At 47.1% G+C, this 12,568-nt stretch overlaps 1 protein-coding gene across 1 annotated transcript in view; it reads right to left on the reverse strand.

Annotated features, from left to right (window-relative positions):
• Dgkg (diacylglycerol kinase, gamma 90kDa) overlaps positions 1–12,568 on the reverse strand; it is a 139,381-nt gene that overhangs the window by 103,956 nt on the left and 22,857 nt on the right. Inside the window, exons 9-13 of the mRNA XM_013034766.1 lie at positions 10,791–10,879; positions 7,622–7,738; positions 6,443–6,535; positions 3,874–3,933; positions 1,180–1,259 (exon numbers count right to left, since the gene is read on the reverse strand). Coding sequence (XP_012890220.1) covers positions 1,180–1,259; positions 3,874–3,933; positions 6,443–6,535; positions 7,622–7,738; positions 10,791–10,879 — 439 coding nt within the window. The remainder of the gene's footprint in view (positions 1–1,179; positions 1,260–3,873; positions 3,934–6,442; positions 6,536–7,621; positions 7,739–10,790; positions 10,880–12,568) is intronic.

Genomic DNA, 12,568 nt, shown 5'->3' on the forward strand with positions numbered 1-12,568 from the left:
GAGAGAGAGAGAGAGAGAGAGAGAGAGAGAGAGAGAGAGAAAGAGAGAGAGAAAGAGAGAGAGAAAGAGAGAGGGGGGAGAGAAAGAGAGATTACACAAGGGCGAACAATTCTTGACCTCAACACTTGTGGGACTAAGAATTTACTTAAACTTAAGAGAGGAAATGGCTGACATTCTAGGGCTACTTGGTATCTCTTCATACTCACTTCCTGGTTCCAAGGTCATCCTGTGATCTAAAACTTCAGCCCCCACCCCACGAACATCACCTCCAGCAGAGGACAAGGAAGAGAAACCCAGAGAACAGAAATGCGATTCGGAGGCTCTTCTGCCATGGAGACCTCCTCCTGTGTATTCTGTATGGTCCGGGCAATGTGATTCTGCCTTTATGAACTGTCTAGAGCTCTAAAGGCACATCTGGGAAGCGGGCCTTCACCCAAGGACATGAGAGGGGGGTGGGGTGGGCAGGGCTGAGAGACACTAACCACATCTGGGGGTGAATTCTTGGCTCCTGAGGGATTAGGCCACTCAGGAGGGATGCCCTGACCCTTGGATTAGATAGAGTTTTTTATTTAACTTTGATCCCTTCTCTCCTTTCTCCTCCCCCTCCTCCTCCTCCCCATCCTCTTCCTCCTTCTCCTCCTCCTCCTCCACTTCTCTTCTTCATCCTCCTCCTTTTTGACCTCCTCCTCCAACACCTCCTCTTCCCTCCTCTTTCTACTTGGATTCTAAATTGCTGCCTGGTCTTCACATTACTCCTAGTCTGAAAAGGCCTGGGAGGCAGAAAATGTGCTTTGGTTATCCTCTCCCTCCTTCCCCCCCATTCTCTCTCTCTCTTTCTTGTTCAGCAGCCCTTCCTTCTCAGGGATGGGGCTAGACTAGGAGATCCTAATCAGATGTGTTCTTTTATGAGTCTCAAACCAAGATAACCTTTGGGAGGGCAGGCTGGAACAGGCATCCCAGAACTCAGTCTGACCTGGGAGCCTTAGCTGTGATTTCTGTGACAGGCCCTGGGCCAAGTGCCTGATGGATTCTAATCCTCAGAGTAACCTCATGAGAGGAGGTATCATTATCTCATGTCACAAGGCATGAAGCCACTTGGGGGAAGTTAGTGGTAGTGTTGGCTGTGAGTCTGGGGTCTCCCAGATGGCACTCTGTTGGGGTCAGAGGAAGAAACCATACCTTTCTCCTTGTCTTCCTCCACTCTTGGGGTTCACCAAGACCAGCAAGGGGTGCGTACCCGGGGTAGGGATGATCTTATACTTCAAAGGTAAAAGAAAAAGCAATTAGATCTGCTTTGTCCAACAAAAGGGTGAGTGAGGGCTGATGTTCAGAGAGCTTCGGAGAGGTGGATGGAAAGCAGGCCCAGGCATGGAGGAGAGGCGGTTAGGGAGGGAGGTCTTTGTCTGCCGGCTGAGTTTTCTGAGGGTCTTTGAGGAGGGTTAATGGCAATGAGGGTTTGGATCAGGGATGGGCGATGACACTATAGCTTCAAGTCATTCAACAATGGTGTGGCATTGTGCCCGCAGCACAAGATCAAATTTTGTGAGGGACACAACTGAACATAACTCAGAAGGTATGCCATCTGGTCATACACATAAAAAAAAGAACGCTCCTGGAGCCAACAGTCACTTCCACCCTGGCACTTTTCAAAGCAACATTTCCAGATCCAATTTTCCTCCTGAGCTCTGGTCCCCCATGCCTCACTGTTCAGTGAGTGCCTTCCATTCAGTGTCTCAGCATCAGCACCCGACCTGACTCATCATCCAAAACCGCGCCTCTCTCCTGATTCCTGCTTCCTTCAAAGGCACGGCTAGTCATCTGGTCACCTGGGAAGACTCTTGGCCTAGTGAATCTTTCCCTGAAATGTCTCCTTCTCTCTAGCAGCTGTCATGATCCCCATAATTCCCTGGGGGAATCTGGTATGCTGTCACCACGTAGGTCCTTCCCAGACACCATGTTAAGCATTCTGCTCCTTCTCAGATATGTCTAAGGACACCTCATTGCACCGAAAATAAAATGCTAACCCCTGAACCTTCTCCAGGCCTTCTCGTTTGTAGCCCTTTTCTACAGCTACCTACTGATTTCTCCCAGATCTCAACCACAGTCCAGCCAAACCAGGCTGGAACCTTCCAGTGAATGAGTGTCTTTAAGTTTCTCTCACATATTGATTCAAACTGGTTTCTTTTCCTATTCCATATTTTTTTTTTTTGGGTTCAGTCGTGGGGCCTGGACTCTGGGCCTGGGCACTGTCCCTCAGCTCTTCAGCTCAAGGATAGTGCTCTACCACTTGAGCCACAGCACCACTTCCAGCTTTTTTTCTTTTTGCTTATATGGTGCTGAGGAATTGATCCCAGGGCCTCAGGCATGCAAGGCAAGCGCTCTACCACTGAGCTACCTTCCCAGCCCTCCTATTCTATATTTTTAAACGCTTACTTCCACACTTGAAAAAACAGAAACAACTCATCCTTGGGAGCCCAATTACAAAGCCATCCTGTTCCTTTGGTCATGACAACTGAAACGAAGACACTTGAATTAACTTCTGTATTTGAGTTTGTTTTTCTATTTTTACTTTTTTGTGGTAAGTGTCTGAAAGTACCAAATGGACTCTAACTGCTTCAGGAGGAGATGGGTCTCATGGTACCACACACGGATGGGCTCTCAAAATCCACTCTTGTCACTTCTGACACAGACATACAATTCTGCTCTATATTTAATATCTAATGCCTTCATTGCTAGATCTCAGACTACAAATCCAGCAAACACAGCATACAATATATCGAAAAGTACAATAACTTTGTTTGGCATTTTTATAATTTTATTTTGGTGGCACTGGGGTTTGATCTCAAGTCACTTTAGCCATTTCTCTAGCTCTTTGTGCTCCAGTTATTTCTGAGAAAAGGTCTTGACTTTTTCCCTGGGCTGGCCTGGACCTTGATCCTCCTATTTATGATTCTCACTACAGGTGTGTGTCCAGCTATTGGTTATGATTTTTCAGAATTATTTTCATCTGCTTGCGTGACACTTGGAAGCATCTGGAAGGTTGAGGAGTTAGCTCCTGTGTCTGGGAGTGTGATGTTCAAAATACCAAACAGCCTTTATAGCATGGACCATGCTCAGTCAGACAGACTCAACCCAACCAGATGGTATACCTGTGTGTGTGTGTGTGTGTGTGTGTTCCATGTGACTTGCTGCCTTTCTAGGTGGCTTGCTACTGCAGTTCCTTACCATGGTTCTATTTCAATGTCCAAAACACTAAATCTACAGGCTCTCATTGGGATGTCCAGCACTCACGGGGTACAGCAGTGCCATGAAGCTTAGGCTCCAGTTTTTGACTTTCTTTTCTAGTACTCTTGAGTACTCTAGTACTCTTTGCTGTCTTGTCTGCATCCCTTCGAACTTCAGGTAAGGCATAAAGGAAAGATACCCATTGAAGACCCTGAGTGAAAAATGAGTTTTTAAATACACATTTGAGGGTGAAGAACTTTGGGATCTGGTCAGCATCATTTGTCAGAGGATGTTCTGGTGTCAGCCTGGCAATCCTGGAAAACCCATTGTCTGCTTTTGTGCCACACTTTTGTTATCATTTAGGAGGTCTGCACATTGAGGTTTTAATGTAACTCGCTCATAAAGAGGTGATACAGCCAATTAGACCAGCAATGGATCAGCCAATCTCCCTTCTCACCACTTGCCTACAGTGTGGAGGTCAAAGGTAACTCCAGAGGCCAGGAATAAAGTGTCCTCCTGTGTGACAGAATGGATTAGATGAGAAAGCCAACGTTGAGATACATTTCTTCAGAGCCTGAGCCCTGTTCTCCCCGCCATAGCCCTGGACCCACTTAGAACAAGCAGTTGGACGTGAAGATCACTAAGTACCTGCATGACAAGTTCGGCCTTGGCCGCCATGCCACCTTCAGCCTTCCCACCTTGCCTATCCTGTGAGAAGAGAAAAGGAAAGCATCAGCTGGGCACCAGTGGCTACACTTGTAATCCTAGCTGAGATCTGAGAATGATGTTCAAAGCCAGCCTGAGCAGGAAAGTCCATGTGACTCTTATCTCCAATTAACCACCAGAAAACCGGAAGTGGCACTGTGGCTTAAGTGGTAGAGCGCTCGCCTTGAGCTGAGGAGCTGAAGACAGTGCCCAGACCCCTAGTTCAAGCCCCACAACCCACCAAAAAAGAGGCATCTTTTGAATGGAAAAAAAGAAAGCCTGATATAAAACATCAGACTGGATGAAAAACAAATGGTGAATATCAACAAAGAGCCTAGAGCTAGAACAATGTGAGGAATATTCCAAAGTGGGACTTGGGATCTCAGAAAAAGAACACACCCTTTTGTGTTTCTCTAGGATTCTAGATCTCTTCCTTACTCATTCTGATATTAACCTTGAGACATAGGTAGACAAGATCATGAGGGTGGAGAGTAGTACTGATATTAGATAGAAATCTAGCTTGTTGATTGAGCAGCAAAGTTTTTTTTTTTCCCCCCAGTCTTGAGAGTTGAATTCAGGGCCGTGTGATTAATAGACAGGCTTCCTTTTACTTGAGCCATGCCTCCAGCCCTTTATGCTTCAGTTATGTTTTCAGAAAGGGTCTAGTATTTTTACCTGGGGTGAACCTCAGACTGCTATCCTCCTACTTATGGCCTCAGGGTAGCTAGTATCGCAGATGCATCCCACCGAGCCCAGCTTATTGGTTGAAACAGGGCCTTACTAACTTTTTTTTTTGTGTGGACTGGAGTTGAATGAGGGTATTCCTGATCTCTGCTGCCTGAGTAGCTGGGATTATAGATATAAGCCACGAGGCCTGGCTAAGAAGTAAAGTCTCTTACACTTTTCTGGCATAATCTAATGATACAAGATAATGTTGTTGATCTTAGTTTTGTTTTTTTTTCAAGGTTTATTATTTTCTTTAGAAAGGTTTATCTCATGTACAGTACAGTTGGATGAATTTCAGATATGTTTACACCCTTTTAAATGCTGCCTCTCCAAACTGTAACTAACTCCTTTGTGACTCTGATACCTGTCTTTGAATTGGATTTAATAAAAATGGAATAACTGAACATGCCTTTATTTTTTGAGCTGGACTTCCCTCTTGCAGTTTAGCAATATATCTTTGAGAATCTCTGTTTTTGTATCCAAGCATAGTTTGTCTGTCCCATTGAATGCAATACAATTGCATGAATACTACATACTACACAGCCTCCACTTTCCTCTCTCAGTATGACATTTAGATTGCTTCCAGATTTTGGATGTTTTTATGAATAAAGTTGCTATGAATATTCTTTTTTTTTGTCAGTTGTGGGGCTTGAACTCTGGGCTTGAGTGCTGTCCCTGTGCTCTTCAGCTCAAGGTGAGTGCTGTACTACTTGAGCCACAGTGCCACTTCTGGTTTTCTGGTGTTTTTTTTTTTTTTAAATTGGAGATAAGGGTCTCACAGACTTTTCTTGCCTGGGCTTGCTTTGAACCACAATCCTCAGATTTCAGCCTTTTGAGTAGCTAGGATTACAGGCATGAGCCACCAATGCCCAGCTAAATATTCTTGTACATGTCTCCCAGATAGACAAACAGAAAGAAAATTGTTGGGTTACAGAATTGGTGTATTTCCAATTTAGTAGATACTGACAAATGTTATTTCTTTTAATGAAGAAGTAGCTAGTCAAGTCAAGGCTGAGATATGAGGAGCCAATGGGACTTGGAAAGAGAAGGGGGTTTAGTTGGTTCTTGTTAGATATACAAGAGGCAGAAGAAATTTTACATGGGGGAAAGAGAGTCTATTTTTGCTTCTTTCTATTCCAAGTAGGGCTGAAACACACAGAGGAAGCCCTCAAAGTAGAGGGAGACCCATTTGGACATAGGAGAGAGGTTAACAGGGAAGAGGCTGGGAGGCCTGACATGTGCAGGGTGGGGTGGGGGGGTCAAGGTTGGGGGTTAGGTCTTCAAGCTGCAAATTCTGAGAATGAATGTGTTTTCTTGATAGGCCACTTGGAATTGATACCTAAAATTGCATTTCTTTTATAGTCTGGCTGGTGCAGTGCTGATCTATTTCAACTTACACCAAGCACAACTCTTAAGAAGTGTTGGGATGGCTGCTGGGTACCTGTACTTCTTGCTACTCAGGAGGCTGAGATCTGAGGATGATGGTTCACAGCCAACCAGAGCAGGGAAGTCCATGAAGATGATCTCCAATTAACCACATCAAAAGCTGGAAGTAGTAACGTGGTTCAACTGGTAGAGTACCAGCCATGAATGAAAAAGCTAAGTGACAGCGTCTAGGCCCTGAGTTCAAGCCTCAGTACTGGCGTGTGCACGTACACATACACCCCTCCCCACACCACATATACACCCCCCCCCACACACACATTGGGAAAAGTCTCTAACAGATGTGAAGTTCTGAATGCCACTTAAATCTGATCCAGGAACCTGGGGTTGGGAGAGCACTTACCCGGGTGACAGGGCATATGGCAGTAGGCAGCAAAATATGGTCTCTGAGTTCTCCACCATCACACAATGTTGATAATTCACATTTGCGGTGGAACTAGAGGGATTAAATGGACAAGAGAATGAGGGGAAGTGACCAAGAAGACAACAAGGAGGAGAGTCCAGAGGTTGTCTGGGAGGCAGCTGTCTAACGCCCCCCACATCCCGATGTGCTGCTGCCCTTGGCAGGATCTCTGGGTGTGTGGATGTGGGTGTGTGCTGAGGGGTACTGTGTCTGCCACACACAGAGAGATGAGAAAAAGAACTGCCCGTGGCTACTGGAGCAAGGAAGTCCTGAGCCCCAGGCCCTTCCAAAACACCCTTGGAGTTTTGCTCCTCCATTTGCACCCCAGAAGGAAGAAGATCTCGATGGATAAACCTTTTCTGAGGGCACCATTAGGGTTTGAACTTGGGGCCTCATGCTTGCTGAAGTGGGTGCTCTAACCATTTGAGCCATATCTCCAGCCCTCAATGTGTTCATTATGGGAGGCTAGAAGTAAAGCCCAGCACTCAGCCTCTGTACCTGCAGAGTTCTGCAGACTGGTGTGGGGAAACCCGTTCTTTGTGGCTGATCCCTGCTCAGGAGGCCTTCAGGTGGCTTTGGCAGGTAGATTGGCAGCTCACTGGCTGCCAGTTATGCTCTTGGTGCCCAGAGGGTCTATGTACTCTGGCCTCCATTGTGGTTGGTGGGAGGCACAGGCCTTTGGGCCAAGGAGGGGAACTACTGTACCTTTAGGGCAAGTATCTGTCTTCCTCTGAGACCTTAAGGAGCAGGCATTCAAGTATCTAATTCCTCTTCTACTCTGTCAGTACTCCTCATTCTAGGTGATACCCAGGGAAAGGAAGTTCACAGCCTAGGCTGCTGTTCCTAGCTGCCTGGCCCTGTAAGCAGGGGCTGGGCCAGCTTCTTCACAGCAATCCTCTTTCTTCTGGTTCTGAGGTGCCCTGTCCCTGGGAAGCTTGGTGATTCACGGGAGCATGGCTAGAATCGGAGGCACCAAGTAAGGACTTTGGGGGCACTGCTAGCCTCCTAGCCTCAGCTCTGCTCTTATCCTCTGGTGGGATGTCCACTGGTCCCAGGCTGCAAGCTTAAGCAAGACCCCACATTGACAAGAAGCAGAGCCACCCCTGGGCACCAACCCACCGTCATCCGGCACCACACGCAGTGCCGCGCGGTGACACTCTGGTAGCACTTGATACTTTTGTGGCATCGATCACACTTGACAGAAGAGTTCCCTTCCACCCATGCGTGCTGCATCACCTGTGGGAGGGAAGGGAAGGATACCAGGGAAGGCAGCAGAACCACACCCCTGGGCCCAGGGCTGGAGATGGGGCTGGGAGGCGCATGGGAGTGGCAGGGCCAGAGGAGACTGTTTCCTGTTTCCTGGTTGCTCAGTCTCTCTCTGCCTGACTACCTAGCGCTAGTCATAGATTCGAACCCAGTTTTCCTGAACTTTGGACTGCTTGTCAACCCTGGCAGGCGAATATCTAAGCAGCCTCTCATCCTGCACGTGCACGCTCATCTGTCTGGTCTTGAAGAAGTCCTTGCATAGTGCTGTGCCTTTTCTGGGAGGCTCCGAGGTACAAGGGGGCATGGGAGGGCTGAAGACCGCAAACGCAGCGGGCTGGAGCCACTGATCTGGCACTGGATCATGCATCTTTTGGCCAGTTCCTAGACACCGAGAATCTCAGGTCCCTCATCTGTAGAGACTGGAAGGATAAGTTCCCCATCTGGAATTGCTAGGAGGATGCAATGAGGTAGCATTGGGTGGAAGGGCCTCCAGAATGGTCCCTACTCTTTGACAGGACCCCCTGTATGGCAGCTCCCTTCTCCCTCCTCAGCCTTACATTAAAACAACCTATGTTTTTTTTTTTCCCCGAATGTACTACACCTACCCCACACTCCAAACATATTAGAGTCTGTAGGGATGGGATGGGCTGCATCACTGGTATGACTTACACTGCCTCGGATGTTCTAGAGGAAGTTAGATTCAAAAGTCCAAAGAAGCTGGTGTGGTTCACATCTGTACTCCCAAGCTACTCAAGAGACTGAGATCTGAGGATCAAGGTTCAAAGCCATTCTGGGACAGCAAAGTCTGTGAGTCTCTTATCTCTAATTAACCACTAAAAAAAAAAAAAGCCAGAAGTGGAGCGGTGGCTCAAGTGGTTAGAGAGCCAGCATTGGGCAGAAAAGCGAAAGGACCATGCCTAAGCCCCGAGTTCAAGACCCAGTACCAGAAGAAAAGAGTACAAAAAATTAGCAATGATCCTGTGGGTGCCCTTCCCACCAGTTCCTTGGACAGCTGGTTGTTTCTGCTTGCTGGCCAGACAATGCCACCAGAGCAGGTAGATGGGGGTGTCTGGGTATGGCTGTATAAATGTGGTTGAAGTGTGGTTGCAGGCCCTCTGCCTGCAAGCCTGTGGTCTCTTCCTGGAATTCCACAGAACTTCTCAGAAATTTCCATCAAGGGATCCTGAACTGTAGAAAGAAGTGAAAGTGGGCTTTGGAGGGAGGAATCTGGGGCGCAGACAGAAATGTCCAACTGAAAAACATATGAACTATTTCTGTGATACTATCCATGTTACTATGAAATAAGAATAAATGTTCAAAAATTCCTTAACAATTAAATTGCTAATACCTCCTATTCTGAGATGACTTTGGTAAAAATAAAAATTACTGCTCCCAAAGAGGTGTGAGTAGCTTCTCACCTTCTGCCCTGTACCATAAATGGTATAAAGAACTCAGTTTGCTTATTGATTTGCCATCTACATGATCACATTGAATCTACTCTGAGATTATTATTATTATTATTATTTCAGCAGTGGGAGGAGTTGAGAGGTTAAGTGACTGACCCCCAGTTTCTGATAAGTGGCCAAGTGGGGCCACATCCCCAGGTCTTTTGACTCCAAGTCGAGATTTGTCTTTCTGGCACCATGATGCTTTCTCCAAACTCCGGGGTGGGGGTGGGGATCAGAAGAGATGGTGAGGGACTTGGGTCACCCCTACAGGCTCTGGAGGTTCTGAGTGTGCCTTGTTGGTCCCTCACTCTGTTTTGTATGACAGGTGGCCAGGCTATAGGCAAGGGCTTGAGCCCGGGAGGCACATCTGGTCCTGGCAGAAGGCATGGGCATGGAGGGGGTATGTATGGCAGGGAAGGGAGAGGAGGAGAGGCCATGCAGTATGTATGGGGCATGCACAGGAGTCCTTGGAACAATCTTATCTCTCCAGGTGCTTCTGTAGGAGAGCTGGACACAACCTTTGCCTGTTCAATATCTCCTAATCTTCTTCCCTCTGCAGTAAGGCAGAGCGGCCCCTCCTCTAATTTTCAGGACAATCTGTTTCCAAGCTCAGCAAATGGAACTACCCAAATGGCAAGCTAGAAACCCTGCAAGCCATTCCTTCTCTCTTCCTCCTCTATGTCCACCTCCCCAGTACCTCTAATTTACCTCTCCAATCCTCTCTTTGTCTTCTGTACTTTCATCAGTGCCTCAGTCAAAATACTCAATGACTGGCCGGGCCCAGGGGATGCTCAGCGTAGATGTAGCCGTGATCAGATTGCAGTGCTGAGTGCAGACCTACCCCACTGGCAGCACTACCTTTGGTTTAACTACTACAAGATATTTTTTTCCTCCTTTTGATTTCTCTCCTAAACCATGCTTGAAACAACTCACCTAGCTAGCAAACACAGCCAACGTTGCATCTCTGAAGCTCATCAGTGGTTCTCCACTGCCCAGAAAACTTCTTTGTAATTCTTCGTAACCATCATCTCCACGTACAGATCTCACCCCCTTTGGAACACACCTCCTGTCCCATCTCCTTACGTGTCCTCTGGACTAGCCACAACAAACTAAGAGCAGATCCCAGAATAAGCCACACTGCCTCCTGGCTGCCTCACTAAGACTCCTGACCGGAGTTCAAGACACAACTCAGATGCCACATTCCTTGTGGAACATTCATGGGTTTAGCTTCCATTCTTCAAGGGCGTGGTCCATGCAGCCTTGTGATGGCAGTCGCCTTGCTACTTTGCACTTTACTTACACAACTCTGTCTCCTGGTTGAACTCCCAGGGCTTGAACAGCCTAGGGACCATCTCTTATTACCTGTGCAGCCTCTAGTACAGGGCCTAGCACGTGGTGAACACCAGGGAGATGCTGGGTGGATAGATGGATGAAAGGGATGGATTGGGAGTGATCCTTGAAGCAGAGAAGGGACTGGAGAAAACTTCCAGAGCCTCTTCCCACCCAGGGGTCCAGGGTGATGGACATGTCCTCAATGCAACATGCAGTAGAACAAGGCAATAGGAATCACCAACCTCGCCACTCCTCTTGGCTTTTGAGTACGTTTTGACACACCCGGGGATGTTTTTGGATACACAGCGTTGGTGGACAGTATATTTGCAGTCTGAAAAAAGAAAGAAAAATCAAAACAAATAAGTGACTCCCAGGAAAGGCTCCACTACCGCCCTAGGACACTAGGCCTGTGAATGGCAAGGAGCATGTGGCACTACCTTTGCCTGACTGAACAAGAATTCAGCAGTTTCCCATTGCTCCTTGAACACAGCCCCTGATCATCTCTCTTCTCTAGGCCTCAACCTCCACCTTGTCACAGTCGCTTCCCCTGCAGTCAGTGAACACAGCCAGGCATAGTCCCCTGAAAGGAGAGTGTGAGTAGTCTCCTGCTCCCTACTCTGGAGTTTCCACCTTGGCATGGCTGAGTGGACAGGCCAGGGTCTTTGGAGTGATGTATGTAGAAAGCCTGTTGGCTAGTTCTGCCATGTGTAAACAAGCTACAGCCTCTTGGGTAAATGGATTTACTGCTCTGTAATTCAGTTTCCTGGTGTGTGCATGTGGTAGAGGAAGGGGGAGATGGGGTGGAGACATGTGCACAGAATGACCTTTTCCTCTTTGTAGGGATTTTGAAGGATTCAATGATGTGTGAAGCCTCAAGGGTCCAAGTAGCTACTCCACAAATGGTACCACTCTTCCATAGTACCTTGTTGCCACCCTGATGATACAAAGTGTAGGGAATTATGCAGTAAGTCTGGAGTTTACTAGGAATGAAACAGGCGGAGCAAAATGGAGCTAATGCTTGCTCTTGGTGGACAGTGCTCTACTAGGTCTTGGTGGACCTGGCTCCATTAGGTCAACCTCTATGGCCCAAATGGCAAGTGTATGTTAGAGTATGAGGCAGCTGGATCATCCTGAGAGACTTCCCTGCTGTGCTTTGGCTTCTGGTGGGCAGTCTAGTGTTTGAAACCTGAGTCATGATGCTGTCAGCAAGAACCTTCTCCCTCTCCTCCTGCTCTTATGCTCTTCTTCCCCACATCATTCATTCTTTCTCCTTTCCCTCTGTCACTTTCTCCCATTTACCTTATCAGTTTCCCCTCTCTCTTTTTCTACTCTCACTTATCATTTTTTCTTCTTTCCCTTCTGAATTTCCTAAGTAGATGATGATATGAATTAAATATATACTTTTAATGTATACTGTAATTAATATATTATTCTAATTCCTATGTATGAGATACAGAGTATGTGGCTTAAGCAAGTAAAAAAATCCTTTAAACACAACTGAAATAAACGTTGACCAGAAAACCTAACTAAAGGAAGTGGAAGTCTGGCTCAAGCGGTAGAGCGCCAGCCTGGAGTGGCAAAAAGCCAAGTGAGAGCACAGGCTTCTGTACCAGCACAAAGGAACTCCCCCAGATGCCCAGCTAAAAAATTAGTATGTGGTGCTTTTTAGTTATACATGAACTTTAATAAGTTTTTTTTCTCTCTAGAGGGTCAGTGACCCATGATTCCAAACACAGTACAGATCTTGTCCATCGACTCATGTAGAATCAAGATCGGACACAACGGCCTTGCTTTGTTCCTGATGGAGCAATGAGGGTGGCCTCTTGATCTGAAAGAGAAATGCCTAGATTGTCTTGGAATGGTGCAAGTGACCAGGTGTGTGTGTGTGTGTGTGTGTGTGTGTGTGTGTGTATGGTGTGTGTGTATATGGTGTGTGTGGTGTGTGTGTGTGGTGTGTGTGTATGGTGTGTGTGGTGTGTGTGTGGTGTGTATGGTGTGTGTGGTGTGTGTGTGTGTGGTG

The sequence above is a fragment of the Dipodomys ordii genome, unplaced genomic scaffold (genome assembly GCF_000151885.1).
Source record: "Dipodomys ordii isolate 6190 unplaced genomic scaffold, Dord_2.0 Scaffold196, whole genome shotgun sequence".
In the NCBI taxonomy this organism is placed as follows: Eukaryota; Metazoa; Chordata; class Mammalia; order Rodentia; family Heteromyidae; genus Dipodomys; species Dipodomys ordii.